This window comes from Pongo pygmaeus, chromosome 7, assembly GCF_028885625.2.
Source record: "Pongo pygmaeus isolate AG05252 chromosome 7, NHGRI_mPonPyg2-v2.0_pri, whole genome shotgun sequence".
NCBI lineage: Eukaryota > Metazoa > Chordata > Mammalia > Primates > Hominidae > Pongo > Pongo pygmaeus.
In genome coordinates, this window is record NC_072380.2 from 103,685,367 (window position 1) to 103,709,546 (window position 24,180).

The window sequence follows — 24,180 nt, forward strand, 5'->3', positions numbered from 1 at the left end:
ATCTTTAGTTCCAAGATAGTGCAGGAATGATAAAAAATGCTACTAAAGGGTTATGTGTTGTTTTTAGCATAGAAATATTTATTCAAATAATATTCGTGGTCCCTTTATGGATAATTCAAAAATGTATTCATCATTACTAGTGAAGAATTATTATCAATAATATCATTATGTTCTAAAAATGTTTAAATCATTTTTTCTCATGTATATTTTACTACAGCAAAACCTAAACCACCAGAATTCAGAGGAAAGTAATGTTTTGATTAATAAAATTTTCTGGTTAATAAAGTATTGAGCAGAAAGTTTATTTAATTTTTAATACTTGTTAATATTTTCTAAACATGTAAGATCTTTCTATTTGTATTATGAAATTTAACAGAGTGGATAAACTTTGGATTTTTCTTCCTGCATAGGTATTTCTTTACAGTGCCTTGTTTAGAAATTCATGACAGTTGTGCAATTAGAATTCAATAGCTATGGTCCCAGAGTGACCTTTATTTATCTTTTCTTAACTAAATATAAACATTTTCATCCTTGATGTTGCTTCATTTTTATAAAATTAAAATTTGACTATATCAAAGATGGATTACTTAAAATTACTGCAATGGTAGCTTTAATATTTGGCTCAATACCTTGCACATAATATAACCTCAATAAACAAGTTGAATAAATGAATACTTGATAACTGCAAATCCCCGTAATATGATATAGCCCAAGTATTGGTAGTGAGAAGAGTCTGGATCCTTTCTCTTCTTGTTATTCTACTTATTCAAGGTAAAATCTATGCCTACTTACAGACTTATTGTTACTATTACTATGCTAGACCCAAGTATTCATTCATTCAACAAAATTTATTGAGTATCTACTTTTTTCCCAGACACCATTCTAGAAGTTGAGAATCCATCAGTGAAAATAAAAGCTTATAAAGAAAGGCAAATTAGGCAAAAACACATTATATAAATATATTGTATATGTGTGTGTATGTGTGTGTGTAAATGTCTATGAAGTACTTTAAAAAAAAGCCTCACCTCTAAAGGAAATAATGAGAAGCAATACATGTGCTGTGGATAGGTGATTTACCTCAAGATGGATTGTTTATGCATATTGATATTTTTCATTTTATATCTTTATAATAAATGGTAAATTTAAACAACCAATATTACAGTCTCAAAGTGAGCTGAACTCTCAGTACGTAATGAACTAATATTACAGTTTTATTAAATTGACTAGGCAGTTCTGGTTAGATAGCTTACTTATTTATCCATACAGATATAAATATTATCTTTGCTTCTCTGAGATCTGGGGAGAAAATGCTGATCCTCAATAGGAATTTTTATCTACTGGAGCTTAGTGCATGATAGTGTATTCAGATGACTGGATTTATACCAGAAATTAGAAATTTAATGTGTGCTTAGGATGTCTGGAACTCTATCAAATGAACATATGTAAATATGTGTGTGTGCATGTGTGCATGTCTATCCTTAGCCCCATTCCTATCTCTTTTTCCATATGCCACCCATCTATCATGAGCCTGTTTTAGCTTGTGAGTCTCTCTGTGGGTCCACATGACAGTCATTAGAATGACACTCCTCACCAGCCTCCTTTCCTATTGTGTTCTTCATGCTGGTTGTAATGAGCTATCCACCCCCGTGTTCTTCTGGAGCATCTTGTGAGATATGCCTTGCTTGATGAGCTGTAGTTTAATCCAGACAGACAATAAAAACCCTGGGGGGTTTTCTCATTCCATTCATTCTGGGGTGGTCATTTTTATTACTGCAAACACATGTTCTCAAAATGCACACTACAGCAAATTTGGTATGGCTTGGAAGTTTTGCATATTTCTACTCTTTCTTATACAGACATTGTCATGGCATACTTTTAATACCATATAGAACAGCAGAAAAGATATTCTCTAAATGCTTTAAAATACTTGGATATTTGTCTTCTTCCTGACAAATCATCTAAATAATATTCTCAATTTTATCCTCAGATCATGAAAAATCATCAGAAAGCATTTGGACAATTTGTTATTTTACATCGTCTCTATCCCCATTCCCTGTAGAATATTTCTCACTGAGTAGCATTTTGGATTTTTATCCTGGGATTGATTGAGTAGTGGGTAACTTTAAGAAATGAACCCTGTTCCTTCTATAGAAATCCTGTGAACAGTTATCATCCACAACATAGAGACAGAGAGGAAAAATGTCATCTGCGTCTAAGATAATGATGACATTGTAGCACCTACTTTTCTTTTCAAGTAGCATGGAATAAAATAGAATTATGTGAAAAAGATAATAAGTAAAGCAACCTAACCCCTAATATGTTTATTAATGTATCTGATTACATAACTAGTGGGTTTTTTGTTATTGTCATTTTAACTGTATGGATAAAAGGGGGTCTGGATAGCCTGCATTATGCTAATTCTTTTCACCCAGTGAGGCTCCACTTAATTGAGTACAATTTCTTTGCTCAAAAGATTTAACATGTTAATGATAAAATTCAATATGCAGAATTCAGGCTCAACCTGATGCACTGCCTTTATACCAGGTGCATTTGATCCTTGGGCCAGATGGGCTGAGTCCTTTGATAAGGAAATCTACTAAGCAGAATTTTATGATATTCTAAGAAATACAGTCCATATAAATTCTTTTGATCCATTGTCTATATAATGTTTTGACTCAATATTTTGAGTTGTGGTCAAATTATATTTAAGATGCTAAATAGAAAGGACAAAGAACACAAAAAGTTAGGCTACTATAAGAATAGCCTGTGTGCCAGAATAAAACTAATCTTTATTACCTGAAACTAGACTTGAGCAATCCGCTGTGGACAAATAGAAATGAAGTTATAAAAACTGGATTCAGCATGTTCAAGAGAAGGAGAAGTTAAAAGACATTTTGGAAATAAACATATAAGGACAATTCAAAACCCTAAAGTTATCAAAGTGATATATTTTCATAAGAGACAACATGGAAGATACAAATAAGCTCTTATGCAGAGCTGTTAACATTCCAGTTACATTCATACATATATAGAAGCGTGAAACTTTATTTCATCAAAAGTAATATCTATATTAGCTTTCTAGGGCTTTCAAAACAAATATCACAGACTGGGTGGTTTAAACAACAGAACTTTATTTCTGACAGTCCTGGAGACTGTAATCAAGAAGTCTAGATCAAGGTGATGGCAATTTTGGTCTCTTCTTAAGGCCTCTTTCCTTGGCTTGCAGATGGTGGCCTTCTCCTTGTGTCCTAACATGGTATTTCTTCTGTACAAGGTGCATGTCTGTGTTCTAACCTCTTCTCAGTCATTTTGGATTAGGGCCCACCCATATGACCTCATTTTACCTTAATCACCTCTTTAAAGGCCCTATCTCCAGTATAGTCACATTCTGAGGCACTGGGGGTTAGGACTTCAACATATGAACTCGGAGGGGGCCACATAACTGAGCCCATAACAATGTCAAACCATACGCATTTATTTGAAACTTTTCTTTTCCGACTTAGCATTATAACAGGAAGGTCTTTCCATGTCAATAAATATACATATTTATTGTCTACAATAATGAATTTAATGGATGTAGACTATTATATGTATACATGTAACCTGGAGAATTCAACCAGTTCTCTTTTATTTTACTCTTTAAATGGATTCCATTTTCAATGCTGTTTTAAACAATGTTCCAGTGAATATCTTTGTAACAAGGACTTTTCACATGAGCTTAATTATGTTCCTAGCTTAATGTTTTGAAGTAGAATTGCTAAGGCAAACAATAGAGCAGTTCAAAAGTGTTTATTTTTTCAACTTTATTGAGATATAATTGCCACATAAAAATTGTATATATTCAAAATGTACAATGTGATGTTTTGATATATATATATACATTGTGAAATGATTCCCAAACTCAAGCTAATTAACATATCTATTGCCTTCAAAGGTTTTCCATACATTTTATCAGATCACCAAAGGATTGCAACAATTTATACTCACAAGGGCATGTAAAAGAGTTCCCATTACTTCCCCCAGATTACATTATTTAAATTATTTTTTAAGCATCATTAATAATTTGATAAAAGAAAGAATGCTTTCTTATAGTTTGAATTTACATCTTTTTGATTACTAGTGTGATTGAGCTCTTTGTTCATATGTTTATTGACCATTTGTATTTCTTTTGTTATCTGTTTATGTCCTCTGCTAATTTTAAAATATTTATTTTCTATGACTTCAGGTTTTATATTTAACCTCTTTTAATCTAGAATTTATTTTGTTCTGCTTAGTTTTTGTTCAAACATGATATATTGGATAATCTTTAATATTGGATAATGCAACTGTTATATTTCTGGGTTTTTACTCTTTTAAAATTTTTCATATATATACACACACACACACATATATATCTAAAATATGTTTTTAAGTTAGAGACCCTATCTCTCTCTATATATTCAATATATATTTAATTAATATCTAATTATATATATTATATATTATATATAATATTTATATATAAATTATATATATAAATTATAATATATATAATTTATATAATTATATAATTATATATATTTATATAATTATATATTATATATAATTTATATATTATATATTATATATAATTATATAATATATAATTTATATATAATTTATATATTATATATTATATAATATATAAATTTATAATTATATATAAAATTAATTATGTAATAAATTAAAAATATATTACATTTAATTATTCAATATATATTTAATTAAATATATATTTAATTAAATATATATTCAATATATATTTAATTAATATATAATATATATTCAATATATATTTAATTAATATATAATATATATTCAATATATATTTAATTGATATATAATATATATTCAATATACATTTAATTGATATATAATATATATTCAATATATATTTAATTAATATATAATATAGAGTCAATATATATTTAATTAATGTATAATATATATCAATATATATTAAATATATATTGAATGTATATTTAATTAATATATTCAATATATATATATGTTTAATACACACACACGCACACACACATATTTAAGCTAGAGACAGGATCTCCTTCTGTTGCCCAGGCTGGAGTGTAGTGGTGCAATCATAGCTCACTGTAACCTAGAACTCCTGGGCTTAAGGGATTTCCCCCTGCCAGCAGTCTCTTGGGTAGCTAGGACTGCAGGTGCATGCCACCATACCCAGCTAATTTTTTAAATTTTTCATAGGGAAAGAGTCTTGCTATATGGCCCAGGCTGGTTTCAAACTGCTGGCTTCAAGCGATCCTTCTGCCTCAGCTTCCCACAGTTCTGGGTGGTGAGCCACTGCACTCAGCTTTTTCTTATATATTTTATTATTAGTATCATGTTTTGACTTATTATAAATATACTTTTATGTTTGTTAGTATAAACCCGTAAATATTTTCTTCCAACATTTTCTAATATATTCTGTGCATTTAATATTCTGTATGAATTTGAGAACCACTATGTTAAATTTCCAGACAACAAAATGCCAGGTGAGTTTCCTTATATCAAACATTCATGTAGAGGATGGATTGCATTTGGCTGGTTATTATATTTCAGCACCTAATTTAGGGTTCTTTAAAATCTCACGCTATCTTTTTTGTGCTAGTAGACTTAGATGCTTACATAACTATCAACAACATTCTAAGTTGTTGAACAAAGTGTTATTGGCACTTAATTGAAACATAGCCTTTGATTTTAAAAAGGGCTTTGATGTTGTTCTTTTGGTTGACTTTACTCTTACATTGATCCTACCTTTTCTGCCACATCAGATTATCCCAAATTACCAAGATTGAGTGTTTGATATTAATGTATTATACTTTCTTCCTAGTTTCAGGCAAATTCTTTGATGTAGGTATAACTTCAAGCAGGGCTGCACACTTTTAAAGACAAATAGTTGTACTGATTTCTTGACCATACTTTTCAGGAAGTCATGCACCCCTCCCCTCACATTTTATGCTCTAAGTTTTACAAATATGCCTTTTAGGCAGAATATTTTCCATCAGGTTTCTTCCTCTTAACCCCTCTATCATCTATAACCTGGCCAATTCCCATTTATCTTCTTTGAGAAGGACCCACCCCACCACCACTCAAAACTCTAAGTCATATACTTCAGGTACCCTTTCCATGTCCATAGCACTGTTTGCATTAATTTATTGTTTTACTTAGCAATTCCTACACTAGACCATGAGCTCTGTGAATACTGAAGCAACGTCTAAGTTTTTTACTATGTAGACCTCGCAATGGACATGGTGCTTGGTATAAAGTAAGTGACAATAAACAAGTAAGTTAATGCCGAATGACTGAGAACATGTTAATATTTTACATGAAGTCAAATATCTGATGTCAGTTAAATGCCAGCTCTTAACTCTTTTGTGTGTGATCTATCTGTGTTCTTGTTTGCTTCTGGGGCTTGAGGAGGGCCCCAAAGTTGGGGAACCCATGGTCCCCTGACTGCTGTTAATGACAAATCTGCATATAAATAATGAGTTAACCATCTCTGCCCATCAGAGTGTCAGGGACGAAGCCAGAAGGGTCATTCTCTTTAGCAGTGTTCTTATGTAGGAAGGTGCAAACCCTGAGTTTGATGAAAGAATCAAGGGTACAGAAATTTTGTAGATGTAAATAAATATATAGCATTAGCACTGACTACCCTCTTACCTATATTTTTCTTCTCCCTAGCCATTAAGATAGTTTTATAAAACATCATTGAGTTTATTGGGGCCATATTTTCATGTTGGTATATTATAGGTGACCCTGAATTTTGTTTGTATTTTTTCTCATTACTGTAGATTTATGCATATGTTTTTGAAAACATCAAGTCTGTGCGACTGGAAGCATTGCTTTTATCCTTGCTGAGCATTGTGGTCCTTGTTCTTGTTAAAGAGCTGAATGAACAGTTTAAAAGGAAAATTAAAGTTGTTCTTCCTGTAGATTTAGTTTTGGTAAGTATAAAATCAACATTTAGCTTTTTGCCATGCAAAGCTTTCCAGTTCTTGGGGAGATCTGCAGATGCTTACTATATTGTCTATAGTAACCCTCAGCTACTCCTGTCTCTCATTAAAGCAGGGCTAATTTGTGTGGCTATACATTAATGTAAGAACAGGAAACATTTTGAGTCAATAATTTAAAAAAGAAGACACACATGTTTTCAATTTATACAACGTTTCTCATATGCTTATAATTCTTTATATAAATAAGAGAACATATAGCTTAAGATCTTAAATAAGAGGAGGTACTTTTAAGGGTGAGACTCAAAATGTCTCTGGCATGATCTTCTGTAAATTAATAAAATATGGTATCATTTCCTATTTATATGGCACCTATAAGATATGTATAGAAATATTATCAATTGATAAATGTTCATTCCTGATTGAAAGGTTCTGTTACTTACCTAATTTTGCTTCATTGAAAGGATGCTTATGATTTTCATTGGCCAAAGTTGGTTCTCTAAAATATTTTTTTGTTGTACCTGGAAAAGCAATACATTACATTTTGCTCCTAAGGCTTGTGGCATTAGAAAATATGTTTTGAAATTTCAAGAACCTCTAATGGGAACTCTTAACTATACAAAGCATTAAGTTGAAAATAAAATCTTAACATATAACCACAGTCTACTAATTTACTATCAATTGGCTTTAGTCTTTCAATGATCTTTGAGTTATACATGTATATGATAAATGTTGTCTAAATAACTTCATCTATTAAAATATTCCTTCTAATTGTTGAAATTATGTAGGTTTATGTACAATTATAAGGCTAGCACATTGGAAATTGACTATGAAGGCTATGACTCATTTCTATACAAATAATAAGAAAGGCTTCTTTCCATAACTAGGCCATGTATGATCCTATACTCTTGATAATTTGAGATCTATATAACATATGTGATTTATATAATATGTATGTGTGTATATTTCAAATAAGCCATAAAAATACAGAGTACTATGATTATTAGTTTTCACAGCAACAACTGTGAAACATACCATCTTATCTCGAAGTCCTGTAGATATCAAGAAATGCTTATTATATCTTGGGAAGCTATATTGCATGTTTCATAAAACCAAAAATTGAAAATAGCCTTAGGGATGAAGGCTGTTGAGCTGGTAGTAAACCGGTTGCTTATTCTCTGCAAAACCAGTTACGATTATTCTTACAATAAGATTAAAGGTATTCTTTTTACGTGTTATCCCTAACATTTCTAAGACCCAAGGAAAAAGTACCAATGCAAGCCCAAATACTTATAAGTTATAGATCAAAATGTTAAATATAACAGATTCTGTTTTCTTACGTTGACAAATATCCCTTAGTGATGACTTTGAAAGCCGAGTTAGAACAGAGAATTTTCCTAGTCGTTTATGTTCTGCCAGTATGTGGCAGCGTGGGGAGACCCAGCCTCTTGCTCTGCTCCCTCTCTTCACTTTCCAGCTCTATCCCACCTGCCAGGGGATTCATATGTATATGTGTGGACACCTCTGTCCTCACGTCCAGGCTCCAAACACATTGCCACTCCATCACCACTACGACTGTCTCTTTGCCAACTTTCTTGAGCCACCCTGGGAGGATGGACTTCTAGAAGGTGCCCTGCAAGCAGGCAGAAGGACATTTGGACAGGAAATGTTAGATTCTTAAGTATCCAGAGTGTGGTTCATAAAGAAGGGTACAGGTTTGAGTTGGGCACAAACCCCCTACTCTCACAGAGCTCCCTTCTTGTGGGGAAGTCTACAGTTGGAAGAAGCCAGATTAGAACCCTCTGAAGCAGGGGTCCTCAACCTCTGGGCCATGGACTGGTACCAGTTCATGGTCTGTTAGGAACCTGGCCACACAGCAGAAGGTGAGCATTATTGCCTGAGCTCTGCCTCCTGTCAGATCAGTGGCAGCATTAGATTCTCATAGGAACACGAACCCTGTTGTGAACTGCACATGCGAGAAATCTAGGTTGCGTGCTTCTTATGATAATCTAGTGCCTGATAGTCTGAGGTGGAACAGCTTCATCATCCCCAAACCATCTCCCCACTCCTCCCCCAACCCTGTTCGTGAAAAAATTGTCTTCCACAAAACTGATCCCCGGTACCAAAAAGATTTGAGACTGCTGCTCTAAAGCACTAGTCACACCTGGGGTGCAATCCCCTCTTGCCCAGGTCTAAGGGCAGTACTGGCCTTATACACGCATATTGAATTAATATTGAAGAAGGACCAATTACTCAACTGATAAGGAAAGTTTAATTTTGGTAAAGAAATACAGCAAGGAGGTAAAACACTGAAAGGCTAATTCAGTGAGTTAGAGCACTTAATTTTAATATTAACTGTGTATCAAATACCCTGTATACTTCCATTTTCAATAAGAATCCAGTCTCTAGTAGCTATGGCATATTTTCTTTATAGCTCTCAATATTTTCTGACCTAGTATAGATGTTTCATGATGATTATGAACAATTATAATTTATTAATTGGCGTAGGAGTTTTTAAGTATGTTAACATGTCTGATTCTAACTTAATAGCCTGAATCTTAGAAAATGCTACTATCGTAATACAATATTTATAAATTTTAACAATATCACCTTTATGGTTTTGTTCCTTTTTATCTTTTTCTTTAAGTCTTCAGGTGTTTTGCTTTTTAAGCCTATTTGATGTTTTATAAAACCTCTGCAAATTCCGCTAAATATCATCACAGAGAACAGAACAACAGGAATAGGGGAAAAAAACCTATAAAATTATATTATTGTGCATTGATTATTAGATATTCCTTATTTTGCTAGTTTGAATTTGTTATACTTTTTTTTCTGGCCGTGTATATTTTAAATTTGTACTTTAAGTGGATAATTGATGTGTCTCTTTTACAAGATGAATTACTCCAAACTGATACCATAATCATGTGAAATTTTTAATATCTATTAAAATTATCAGAAAAATGAAAATCGATGGAAAACGGAATGCAGTGGCTGGTGAACTGGGCTCTGATATGTATGTTAAAGAAGATTATGGGTATAGGCAGGGAACATGTAACCTTGCTTAGCATATGTCAGTAACAGAAGGATAGGGTATCTGAAACTCCATAGGGGTCATTTTAAAAGCATTGAGCCCAGCAGGCTGTAAAGTAGCATGTTTCACTACAAGAAATAGTAAAAGCTAAAAATTTAAAAATATTCAAGGAGACTGTAAATCATCATTGATTACTAACATGGATTAGGAATGTCGATGCAATATCTCAAACTCTTGAAAGGCTGCTGTCATGGAGAGAAAATATGCTGTCTTACGAAGCATCCCTTCGTATCACGGGAGGCAAGCATTTAGGTTGGATTGTGCTGTCTTCATGCACACACACACTCCTGTATCCTGTAGTTTTTCCCCTTCAAAATTGGACATAATTGGGTTGACAACGGTAGGATATTAGAAAAGCCATGTGATTGGGATGTCATCTAATTTGGAGACTGTCAGTGCTCTCAAAACTGAGTGACTTTTTGACTTTTAATATTTTATTTATTTTTGAAAGTCTGTGCAACTGCTAGATTATTCTTGATGTTTATGGGACATGAGAACAATGTTTACTTTTAAAAATTGTTTTAAGGTGTTTGAGAGGTCAGTAATGTATATATTTTTTCTTTTTTCAAATGGAACCACACAGATTATTGCTGCATCATTTGCTTGTTATTGCACCAATATGGAAAACACATATGGATTAGAAGTAGTTGGTGATATTCCACAAGGGTAATGTAGTCCTTTTTAAAAAAATATTATTTGTTTGTTTGTTTATTTTTGATGGAGAAAGGGACAGGGAGTGAGTGGGTTTGGATATTTCATTTCTTAATTCTAATTAATTTCTATTACAAAATGATATAAATACACGCTTCATGTGTAGAGAAAGAGTAACTTCCTAGACTTCACCTCTTACTAAGGATGTTGATAATTGCTTTATAGAGCATTGCTTCAGGTAAAAGGTTTGGGAAATATTTGCAGATATATTATTAACAAAATAGAGGTCATTGACTTTGCAAATGAGAGTTATGATCTGGGATTTAGCCCTATCTCTTCCCCACCACACATATTCTATGACTATTTTCATTTCACTTAAATCATAGTAGAAGTAGACAAGCATAATCTGAAATAGCAAACCCTAGGCATGGGTATTATATTATAATGAGAGAGTGGAAGTGGAGAAGAAGGCATTGTTCCCTAGCTGGCCTATAGCCTTCCTCTGGCCACTAAGAAGGAGTTTAACAAAAGAGATGTTCACCCTAAAATGAGCAAAAGGTCGTACCACATATGGGCTGAAAGAAAATAAAAATATATGAGGGAAGGAGGACAGTGTCTTATGGGTTATTCACTTTGAATGGGCTGCATTACATGTACACTGATAATTATAAATTTGGGGCAAAGTTACAATTGTTGAATCCTATAAATTTTTATCTTCCAATCCCAAATTTTTGTTTCTAATTACATGAAAATGGAGAAACAGTAGAAAAATTCTCAGGAGTTAAAAAGGGAATGTTAAAAATCCTATCTCTAGCACATAGATATAGGCTAATGCTGATTATATGAATCAGATTGAATTTTCTCAAGGATTTCTGCTTCTCTACATTTGAAAGTCAGTTTATTATTCCTTTTATGCCAATTTGTTGTTATTAGTAATTAGGCTCACTCAGTCTTCATGAAACAAAGTTCTTTTACTTTGAAATGGTTTTGTATAGCATAATAACCTGTAATGATACAAATCAATTTGTCTTAATGGTAAACTTAAGTAAGTGGGTTAAAAAAAAAAGTCACGCCTCTCCTCTATCACCTCTAATTCTCGTTTGTTTTGAGTGACCTTTCCAGACCCATCCACTAAAGGAATTATAACAAGAACATGGCTTTGAACAGAAATGGAGCTGAGATTGCATTCCAGCTCTGCCATTCACCTTGTGATGTTAGATAAATTACCTAACCTTTCTCAAAATGTTTTCTCCTCCATACAGTGGGTGTAATGACGCTTGGTTTGGAGGTTGTTGGGAGAATTAAATAAAATAGCTATTATGAAAGGGCCAAGCATTCTACTTACATACTGGGTTTTAAAAATCAACATGAATTCTCTTCCTGTTTTCTTCTACTGCCTGAGGGATTTATTTATTTATTTATTTATTTATTTATTTATTTATTTATTTGTTTGTTTGTTTATTTATTTACTTTTTGGGTAGGTCTCCCAAAGAATCATCAGGGATAAATAAATAATGACACTTTGGCTCAAGTGGTTTTCAAAAGACAATTAAACAAAGGCTGGGTATTATTTGAGAGAAATATTTTGAACAGTTCTTTGAAATGGAAAAACAACTATGGTCCTATATTTTGAAGCAGAGGGTTAGTTAGATGGAGCCTTTATACATATTTTTCTTAATGGATGTAAGGCACAGTTAAGTGTACTGTGAAAGGATTGAGTTAAAAACATAATGAAGATAATGAACTCAATGGCAAATTTAGGGATTAACTCAAGAATTGTAGCTCACAGTAAACCAGTGTTTTCATACAGCACTGTTGTATTCAGAGGAGGAAATATAGTCTTCAACACCAGCCAAATAAATATTTGGAAAGGTTCGAATGAAAGAATGCTCCAGATTTGCTTTTGTTCTGATACAGGAAATTTCTGTCAAGTCAGAGTTTCTGTGGTGTAATCTGAATTCCCTGGGTGTAAATGCCAGTTAAATGCATGGAGCTGTCCCTGTGGTGTTCCTTGTAATTTTGCTTTTCTGCTAAATAATGTTGAAAACGAAGGGCTTCTAAGGGCAAGGCTGCTTGGTTTTCTCATGGGTATTTCACTTAGTCTATGTAAACTTCAGAGTCATTGCCACAATTAAATTCATTGCAAGTTGTTACAGAAATTACATGAAGTTTGATGACTTCAATATGGTCCTTCTTTCCACAGAATTCCCTCACCTAGAGCTCCCCCGATGAACATCCTCTCTGCGGTGATCACTGAAGCTTTCGGAGTGGCACTTGTAGGCTATGTGGCCTCACTGGCTCTTGCTCAAGGATCTGCCAAAAAATTCAAATATTCAATTGATGACAACCAGGTGGCGTGTGCCCCCAGTCCCTCTCCACTCCAGTTGTATCATTGCACTGTGCACTCCCAGATCCTAAAAATGTTGAACTTATGAAAAATAAAACTTTCCTAACTGTATAGCAAGAGTGGGTTGAACAAAACAAAAGAAAAATATCGAAATCATTCATAGGAAGCTAAAAACCTGACATTTATGGTTCATAATACCTTTTATTTTGGTTAAAATAAAAGGCATCATGATGTTCTTTTTGATTTGTTTTTAGGACAGAATCCAAACAGATTTATTATTGCATGCTAATGTTTAATAATTATGGATTTCTAAGTACAAATAACATTAGTATTACTCTTAGTAAAAAAACTAAAGAATGTGAGGGTCTATTCTTAGAATACCAAGGGATGTAGATTATACTGATCATATTTCTGAAAATACTCTTGCATATGTCCTGTTTCAAGTCCTGTCATGGTCCTACAGAGCTGTGCTGGTCTGCAGAGAAGTTGCAGTGTGGTGGTTTATGAATATCGAACTACCTGTGTGCAAATCTCATTCTCACACTATGTGACCTTAATCTTCTCTGTGCACCAATTTTCTCATCTTCACAAAAGTAGATTTATTCATTCCACAGATATATGTTGAACCCTAATACATAGCAGGCACTGGTCTAGGTACAAGGGATACAGTGGTGAGCAATGCAGACCATGTCTTTCTTTTACTTGAAACTTCCCAGTTGCTTCTGGTCACACTCAGAATAAGAGCCTCTCTCATGGCTTACAAGGCTCTACATAACCTGCTAATACCCTTTTCCTCTTTGGTCTCATACCCTTTTATACTCTGTGCTAACACCACCACCTTGCTTCTTCTTGAACTCATTAGTCATGCTTCTGGCTACGGATATTTGCACTTGCTGTTCCCTTTTCTGGGAATTCTTTTCTCTCCAATACCTGCTTAGCGCCTCCATTTATTTATTTATTTATTTTAATTTTTGTTTTCTAGAGACAAGGCTCACTCTGTTGATGAGGCTGGAGTGAGTGGCATGATCATGGCTCACTGTGGCCTCAACCTCCTGGGCTCAAGCCATCCTCCCGCCTTAGCCTCCCCAGTAGCTGAGACTTCAGGCATGCACCACCATGCCTGGCTACTTTTTTTTTCATTTTTTAAACATGGGGGTCTCGCTGTGTTGCTCAGGCTGGTCTCAAACTCCTGGCTTCAAGAGGTCCCCTGCCTCTGCCTCCCAAAGTGCTGGGATTACAGACATGAGCCACCGTGCTCAGCCAGCTTCTTTATTCAAATACTCCTTTCTCAGGGAGGCCTTCTTAGGTAATCTAAAATCTTAGACTCGAGATTTGCCCATGCTTTCCTCTATTTTGCTTTCTGTATTTATCTTGTTTATTGCCAGCATTTGCTTTCCACCACCACAGCTCTATAAGGGCAGGGATATTTGTTGTGCTTACTAGCAACAGCAGACGCAAAAATACCGTTAAGGGGAATTTGCAATAATCGAAGTGAGATTTGATGACTTGGACCATGATGTACTGATGGATGAGATGGAGGTATATGGATTCTGGATTGGATATGGGTGCCATTTGGGAAAAGAAGGAGCAGAAAAATCAAGAATAACCCTAAAGCTTTCAATCTAAGCAATTGGAACTTCAAATAGGGAAGAACATGGAAGAACCAGGTTGGGTGGTAGAAAGCTGTAGCCCAATTTAGGAAGTTGGAGATATCTGTTAGCCATCCAAAAGGAGATGCTGAGTAGCAGATTGGGTGTACAGTCTGACATTCAGAAGAATGGTCCAAGTTGCAGATAAAAATTTTAGAGTTGTCAATGTGTATTTGAGTAGCTTATATGTAGATAGAGAAGAGAAGCAGTCCTCCAGTATTTGCAGTTGGTTAGATGGGAAAGAACCACAAAAGGCATTAAAATGTGATGGCCAAGGAGGTAGGAGGAAATCAGGGACATCCTAGAAGCCAAGTGAAGGAGACTTTAGGGAGGAAGAAATGAGCAACTATGCCAAATGCCTCTTTTAGGCAAGGGAAGCCAAGAATGAATCATTGGTTTAGCATTGTGAAGGTCATTTGTGCAATGATGAGAAGAAAAACCTGACTGAGGTGACTTAAAGATGGAGGAGAAATTGATGACAGAGAGCATTAAAAAAAAAAAATAGTATTTCCCTATAAGGTTGTTCTGAGGATTAAATGAGTAAAGTGCTTGAGAACAATTTCTTGCTCATTGTAAGTGCTTAATAAATGTTAGCTATTTGTATTGTAATTTTTAAATCCCAACTGGTGGGGAAAACAAAATCTGAATACAAATAAGCCTCATTATGTGACAAATTGTACTTGCGGTCTCTAAAAGTCGATTGTGATTAAGATATTACATATTCTCTCATTATGAATCTTGCAGGAATTTTTGGCCCATGGCCTCAGCAATATAGTTTCTTCATTTTTCTTCTGCATACCAAGTGCTGCTGCCATGGGAAGGACGGCCGGCCTGTACAGCACAGGAGCGAAGACACAGGTAATGAATTGTTCCTCAGGGACAAAGCACTGCTGGGCCTTCACTCCCGTTCTAGGAGAGTGGGAAGAGCTAGCTTTTCTTTAAAGCCCTGAAACTATTTTCACTTATTTAATTTTTTTTCTAAATTGTTTCAAGAAAGTCCTTCTCTCTCTCATCTCTTTCCTATAAATGACACTTACGAAAGCTGAGGATTCAACAAGGAAACTAAAAAATTCTGTACAAATTGAAGCTTTATGGTTAGCAACCTTTGAGGCCAAAGCTCCCTCTAGTGGTGCCTCTCTCTTTCTTTCTAATCTAAATGGTCAACATGACGTTTTCCCATTTTTGTTAACTTCCTTTAAATAAATAAAATCGATTACATGAAAAAGAAATCAATCTTTGACACTGAAATTTCTATATATAGATATGTACAAGTATATAAATGTATAATAAGATATCTGCACATATTTTAGGTTAAACAATTATATTTTTTAGGAACTCAAATCAATTTGACATGTATTGAGGGCCTGTGATATACCAGGCATTCTGCTGGGTACTGGTAAGATGATGATGATGATGATGATGATGTTGATGTGACAATCATAGTGATGAAGATGTTGCTATTGATGATGATGGTGGTGGTGGTGGAAAAGATATTGAGTTGTGTGCCAGGCATTGGCTGTCATACTTTTGTTATAAATGAACTTGTTTAATCTTATGAAAAATTAAACCTTTGATGGTCTAGGCAACCTTAAGAAGGAGGTGTAATTATTATCCTCAGTTTCTACATGAGAAAGTTGAGGGAAAGAAGGTTAAAGTAACTTACCCAGGTCAGAGAGGTAGTAAATGGCAGAGCCGGGATTGGAACCCAGATAGATTTACTTCAAAACTTGGATACACAAGAAAAATCATGTGTATCTTAGTATAAAAAATTAACATTAACAGCTAACCATTATTAAAACAATTTATGTTTAAGATAGGAATCAAATGAGAACTTTTAAAACACTATTTGTGCTAATTCAAACATTCATTGAGAGTCTTCCTTATTAAATACTATTTTAGGTTGTAGAATAATTGAGTTTGAAAAGTATGTGGTTCTTGACCTTGTGGGCAAGTGATCAACAGATATTAAAATTTAACATAAAACTAACTAATCAAATTCATATCAATGTATCATGGAGTACATGAAAGGAAGCAGTAACCAATTCTGAATGTATTGTAATTTGACAAATAATTGCCATAGCTCATAAGCTAAGAAGTAAAATCCTCCTCCAGCCTTGGTTTATATGGCACAAGTAATCTGATGGATTTTTACACAGCTTGGATTTTCAAGTGTAGGGTCATCTTCTGTAGTGGCGTAAACATTTTTGCAAACTGTACTCTCAAATCTTTGTGATCTAAATTTGAAGGTTTAATGTACAGTGAACTTAAATATTATTCCCTACTCTGATGACTCTTCTATCTGTAAAATCCTAGGATCCTATAGCAGTTTTTTTTTTTTTTTTTTTTTTTTTGGCAGAGTCTTGCTCTGTTGCCCAGGCTGGAGTGCAGTGGCACCACTACAGCTCACTGTAGCCTCAAACTTGTGGGCTGAAGTATCCTTTCACCTCAGTATCCAGAGTAGCTGGAATAACAGACATGTACCACCACACCTTGCTATTTTTTTTTTTCAAATTTTAGTACAGATAAGGGTCTTGCTTTGTTGATCAGGCTTATTTTGAACTCCTGGCTTTGAGAAATCCTGCAACCTCTGACTCCCAGTGTTGGGATTACAGGTGTGAGCTATTGTGCCAGCTGGATTCTATAGTAGTTTCTTCCTGGTTTCTTACCAGAATGAATGTATTAGGTTTCTCTCTTCATTGTCAGGCTCAATAAACATAGTGAGTGGTTCGGCGTTGGGCTCCAGAGCCTGGGCTTGTACCCTGGCTTCACCACTAGTGAAGTGACTTTGCACAAGTAACTTGACCTCTCTGGCATAAGTAGACTTGCCTATTAAAGTAGAATTATTACAACAACTAAAGGAGTTAATAATGCTTATTTAGCACAATGCTTGAGCACTAAATGTCCTTAAAATGTTAACAATGATCATTGATTTTATTATTACTATTGTTATTTAGAAAATAATTAAATATGTTTAGGATCTTTTTTTAACATTTAATGTTAAAACATCCTGGTATGGTCAAGATGCAATGAGACAGTTTTCTAGTCCAAGTTGCCCACTGTGCGGCAGGATCTTGAGCAAGTTAACATACTCATTTATCACATGGGCAGAAAAGGTTGAAATAGAATCTTCGAAGTGTTTCCACTTTCAATGTGTTCCATAACTGGGGTTTCCTTAGGCATTTCCCTGCTTTTCTAATTACTATTTTAGTAATAATCAGTCTATCTGATTCATCTTTGTAACCTTTAATATCGAGTGTCTGAAAGAGAATAATTGAGAAAGCTTATACTTATTTTAAATTTGGGATTTTTTTTTTCACTTGAGTTGGGTGTACAGATGTTTGATTAATATGGTTGGGATAAAGCAGCGCCCCTTCCCTTCTCTGTTCTGGAGGCCACACATTTGAATGACTAGAACAACAGAACGTTTCTAAGGACTTTTTATTTAATAGGAATTTTTTTTTCTGCATGGTATTCTATTCATCAGCCTTCAAAAGAAATGAAAGAAATCTGTCAAAACACCATTCCAGGAAAACAAAGCTCAGTGGCAGAATATTTTCATGCTCCTCTGCTTATTGAGATGGTCACTAATCTTTTCAACAACTCCCATTAAATTGCACAGGGGAAGAATCTGATTTAATGTGCATACTCAAATTGAGGATGCTTTCCCATGGTAGTCATTTCAGACCTTTAACGTTGCAAGTGTTAAGTTTATTTGGGTAAAACTGATAACTGACATGGTTCCGAGAAAGCACTATGTAAACCAAGCCTTAAAAGTTTTGTTCTAAATAGGCTATTTATGAAAGCAACTTTCTATGTGACATGACTTCACAAAATAACCCCTTAAATGGCTCTGATTCTCTTAGGGACTAGATTTATACCCCATAAATTGATGTAGATGACAAACAATCTTCATTTTTTAGGCTAATGACAACCAATCAAAGAATCAGTGATAATCATCTTACACTTGTTAATGAATTTACCAACTGACTTTTATTCAGAAACATTTCTGGTATTTCTGCAGAAATGGTATTTCTGTGGAAAGTTATCTTTACAAAATGCAAATGTGGTCATGTTATTTTTGCTTAAAGTCCTTAAAAGGCTTTGCATGGGTCTTAGAATTCAGACATTTCTGCTGTCTACCAGGCGCTGAGTGCCTCCTGGCACAGCCTCCTCTTGGCCTGTTCTCCACCTCATTCTCAGACCTAGTCCTCCAGCCCTTGTGGGTTCCAGTGTCTGTTCCCTTTGTCTTTGAGGCTGCCTTTGCCTTCCTGTCTATGTGAATTCCTCCCATCCTTCGTATCTCACTGCCACTTCTGGGTCTGTCATTTTCCTCTTTGTCAGTGTCCTTAGTGCTATTTGACATTAAATGTTCATTAGTGTGATTATATGATAGATGTCACCCTTCTATCCTTGACTTAAAGCTACTGGAGAACACAAAACCTTGTCTGGTTTGGTTCAGTGTATCCTCAGTGGCTAGCCCAGGACCTGGCATGTGGTAGGTGTTAGGTAACTACTACAGAAAAGAATGAATGAGAAATGAGAGCTTCCAATAACTATAAAAGAAAATGACCAGTTTTGCTGACATTAGAAGAGACTGGTCAGGCTGGACAGTTTTTTAAAATTACTGCTTAATATCACACATTTACAGAAAATCCCATTTAAAACCAGGCTTAGGATCATGCACTTCAGAGAAGCACTATTGAACAGAAACATAATATGAGCTACACAGATAATTTAAATTTTCTAGTAGCCACATTTTTAGAAGTAGAATAAATTGACAATTTTAATTTTATATTTTAATTTGCCTAATGGAGTCAAAATATTATAATTTTAACGTTAATATTTCAAAGTTAATAATTTAAAAGTTATTAATGATATTTTAACATTATTTTCTTCTTGGTACAAGGCTTCAAAATCTGGTATTCTAGATTTCAGCATACCTTAATATGAACTAGTCACATTTCAAGTCCTCAAAAGCCATATGTGGCTGTTTTGACAGTGAATTTGGGACAATTTTATGTAGAAGTGAGTTGATGGTAAAGACTTTCAGTGCTTTAGAAAATGAAACCAAATGTTTGGATTGGAACAACAAGAGTTACTGATCATTTACCACCAAGTGCCACGGTCATCAGACACATTTCTATCTTCCATATGAAGAAACCCTTTTTACAGCGACCCCCTTTAGATGTGACACCCAAAGCATGCATATCTAAGAAAGGCCTTTAGGGGAATAAGAAATTTGTGGCACAACTTAGACAAATAGCACAAAAAAATTACATTTCTTCCTTTTCTCCTTCCCTGTAAAGAACAGTAAATATGAGAGGGAGCTCAGTGTCCCTTGGCTTTCTTCTCTGCATGCTTCTCTTCACTTTCAACAGAGGAGATCTCCTGGTGCTCTGCAGGGAGCTCGGGAGGTATAACCAGGAGGGATGAGAGACTGCGTCTGCTGCACAGGCAGCTCAGCCACAACTGAAAACAACAGCTGGCATGTTTTTCTGCAACACTGAGATTGTCTCTGCGTTCTAATTTGCCAAACTGTATTCCTTTATTCTTTCAAAATTTGGCTAATTGCTTTCATCTCCTTTAAAACCTTCTTAATCTAGCTTTAGTTATCTAATGTCATCTCTCTCTTTTTTTCTTTCTGCCCTTTCCCATCTCTTTTGCCATTTCACTACTTTCCACAAGACTGCACATGCAGTGAGTTCAAGAACTACTTATGCCTTCTTTGACAACTACTTAGGAAGTAAATGACTGGTTTCTCCCTCTACTCCCAACCAAATATATAGGTATGGATAATAAAAATGCATGCATGGTCATCTTTGTAACTAACATAGAGTATATAAAATAATTGTTTGAGAACATAACAAGAATAAAATATAGATTATTTCATTATCTTTTATGCAGAATTAACTCTTAAATATCAGTAGTTATGATTTTGAAGCAAAAATATATTTGGACATTTAGTTTGTATGATATGGAAAGAAGGAGTTAAAGAGTAGAATCCTAGCCAGTGTTTGCCCAGTGGGTAATTGTGTGAACGCTTTACTAATTGCAATAGAAGCCAGCCTGAAACTTATTAAGAAGGAGCTAGTTTTGTTTTGTTTTCTGAGATTAAAAAAGGAACAAGCTCATCTCTTTTGTTCTGGTTTTAACTTGTTTTTCAAATTTTTCTCAAGGTAGGTCAGAGAAAGGCAAGAAAATATTACCTCAAATGCAAAATAAAATATACGAAGAAAGTAAATGATACTTAAAATATAGCTTAAATGGGTTGTTATAGAATCCTGAAATTAGAGAATTCTATTTTATACACTGCAAATATTTGATCTTAATTTGAGCTCTTTTTGAATTTACTGAGTTGGCCAATTATGGAATGATGGCTTTCATTGCATAATCTCAAAGATTTTTTACAAATCCAAATTTCAGTGTCCTGGCTTCTTCTTTATGAAGAGAATGAATACCAGTATTTTGAGAGCTTTGAGGGCAGATACTATAATATTATTAATTTCCATGACTGGGGAGTATATACACTGGACAGAGCTGCTAAGAGTTTCTTGTCTGATTAGATGAACTTATCTTTTGACCAAGGGCATCAACAATGATAAGGCAAGTGCATTAAGGGAGCTAACATAACCCATTTGCTTATGGTCTATTTCATTGCATGACTTACCATTTAAGATAAACAAATAGTCTTTTTCACCCATAGTTTGTCACCCTTTACCAGATAAGATCCATTTAACTCTTGACTTATTTTGACTACAAGATTGAAATTGTAGTTCAATTGTTGTTGATGAACATACAAAGCACCATGTAAATAAAATATAAATTAAATATTATTTAGAGTAAAGCCCAAATGTAGTTGTGATTTACTGTTTTTAAATAGAATTATTTAGTTAGGTTGTAATTTCTATAACAGCTTTAGTGTACTATAATAAATTTGGGAACCTTAAAATATATTTGGCGTTTTTGGATCCCAATTCAGGACATATTTTATATTACCTTCGTGCTTTCTAACTCCCTAGCTCTATGACCTTGGCATAGTCACTTTGCCTCTCTGTGTCTCAGATCCTTCCAAGTAATTGCAACTGCATGTGTCCAAAGTTCATTCCAGCTCCTAAGATTTAGGGTTTTGGTTTCAGGTACATTGTAAAGATATGAGTGAAGAGTCCCACAAAAAGGGTACATGCCATTGTCTTTTGTCTTAAAATAAACCTTAGCTGTTGGTATTTTTTTCTTTTCATGTAAACATGGATTTACTGAATCACTGACTGAGCTCTCTGACTGGATCCTGTGAGCTGCACTCTGACACCTACCTTGTTGCAGTCTAGTAGAATGTCAGGCGTCATATTTTATTGTTTAAAAATTCTTATGTAAAATCACCAATTACTCCTAGATGATCAGGGTAGTGACAATTTGGTGTACTATAACTTTTTTTATGGGCAATCATTAGTTCCCCTACTGATTTAATTCCCAAGTAAGAATTGTTTTTCCCCTTTGTATGCTGACGAGTGTTTGTGATGAGTTACACAAACTATGGAAGGGAGAACACACTCCCTCAGCCTCTACCAACAGGGAAAGGCCTTGAATGACTGCTTGCTTAGCAGAATAATTATAGCTAATGCCACTCCACTCTCCCTCTTCCCATATACACACCTTTTAATAGTACCAGGTTAGGACAAGTGTTGTTGCTGGACTTACCCTGGGTGTGGACATATGCATGTAAGCAATTGTTAGAGATCTCTTCCCAGGTTTCTTTTTTTTAATTTTATTAAAAATAAGGTTTATGGAGGTATAATTTAGATATAGTAAAATTTATTCTTTTAAGGTATACGGTTCACTTTTTTTGAAAAAAAAATTGTTGTATAACAAGTAAAATCAAGATATATAATATTTCTATCACCCTAAAAAGTTTTCTCATACTCTTTTGTAGTCAATTCTTTGCCTCCACCTCCAGCCTCTAGCATTCTATAATTTATCTTTTTTTCGGAAAGTCATATATATGAAATCTTATAGTATGTGGCCTTTTGTGTTTAGGTTCTTTCATTAGTTTAATGATTTTGAATTTCATCCATTTTTTTAAATTTCTGAGTTGTATTTTATTGTATGGATGTACCACAATTTATTCACCAATTGGTTGATATTTTAGTTATTTATGAGTTTGGCATTTATGAATAAAGGTTCTATAAATACATATTTAGGTTTCATGTGGACATATGTTTCATTTCTCTTAGCCAGTCCTGAGTCATAAGGTAAGTGTATGTGTAACTTTGTAAGACACTGCCAAACTGTTTCAGAGTAGCTCTACCATATTGCATTCCCACCAGCAATGCCTGAGAATTCCAGTTGCTCTGAGTTTTTGCCAACCTTTGATATTGATTGTTTGTTTATATATTTATTTTTAATTTAAGCCATTCTACTAGGTCCAAATTCCCTTTGATATCTCCATAATGATGTTCTAGGCATCTTCATGGCCCTGTGAAAGACCTCTTTTCTCTTGTTAGGAAGGCAGTTTGGCCAAATGTTTTATTAGGTCCTGAACATTTGCTTCTGTGAAATCAAGTTCTCCATCAAGTGGAACATGGCTATAGGAGTCAGGTGAATAGAACTGCCTTTTGTCAGCAGGCTGGTTGGTTAGAACATGATACTAATGGCTTTTCAGGTTTAGTAAAATTAAGTCTGTTCCACTGCCAGAGATCACTCCCACATCCCATATAACTACTTCACAACTTGAGCCTTTACTAACAAAGAAATCCAAAGAAGAAGGTAAAAGCTTCAGTGGAAATTATCAGCACAGAAAAATCTTAAGCCACATATTCAGTTATTGCCCAAACAACCTCCTACAAAATAAGGAGGGGAGTCAGGCTAAACAACAACAGGCTAAAGAACTTTTAATTGAAATGTCACTTTCACTATTAAACAAAAAAGCCATCACTGTGATGTGTGATAAAAGTTGACGGTGTCCTATTTCTTTGTGTGAAATTGCTTTTCTCTCATCACTGACTTAATTTGATTGCACCAGTTTGTCAGCTGTCACATTTGGCTTCCCTCAGTTGCAAAATATAGATAATGACAGTCTAAGCAATTTAACAGTTATGTGTCAACATTTTGTTTCTTCTAATCAAGATAAACTAAGAATTATCCCCTCACCCCATAACTTTGACATAATAAAAAAGTTCAAGGCTTTCTTTTTCCTTTTTGTCTGTCTTGTATTTTGCAGGTGGCTTGTCTAATATCTTGCATTTTCATCCTTATAGTCATCTATGCAATAGGACCTTTGCTTTACTGGCTGCCCATGGTACGGTAGTGCTTTTTCACTATCTACTTTTTAATTTAACTTTTCATGAGAATCATTGTATATAAAACTTCTTGGAAGTATAACCTCAACAATCCTAAATCTAGAAACCATGTTACAGAAGTAAAGTTTGAATGGGGGAGGTGTGGAAAGCTACCACATTTGAGGCA

At 34.4% G+C, this 24,180-nt stretch overlaps 1 protein-coding gene across 2 annotated transcripts in view; it reads left to right on the forward strand.

The window, feature by feature from the left end:
* The window catches only part of SLC26A7 (solute carrier family 26 member 7), a 152,955-nt gene that overhangs the window by 83,619 nt on the left and 45,156 nt on the right, over window positions 1-24,180 (forward strand). The window contains exons 6-10 of one of the 2 annotated variants that reach the window (XM_054499127.2): window positions 6,825-6,977; window positions 10,658-10,740; window positions 12,929-13,076; window positions 15,466-15,579; window positions 23,936-24,013. In XM_054499127.2, the coding sequence (XP_054355102.2) occupies window positions 6,825-6,977; window positions 10,658-10,740; window positions 12,929-13,076; window positions 15,466-15,579; window positions 23,936-24,013 (576 nt within the window). The remainder of the gene's footprint in view (window positions 1-6,824; window positions 6,978-10,657; window positions 10,741-12,928; window positions 13,077-15,465; window positions 15,580-23,935; window positions 24,014-24,180) is intronic. The other variant, XM_054499128.2, reaches the window with a different exon arrangement.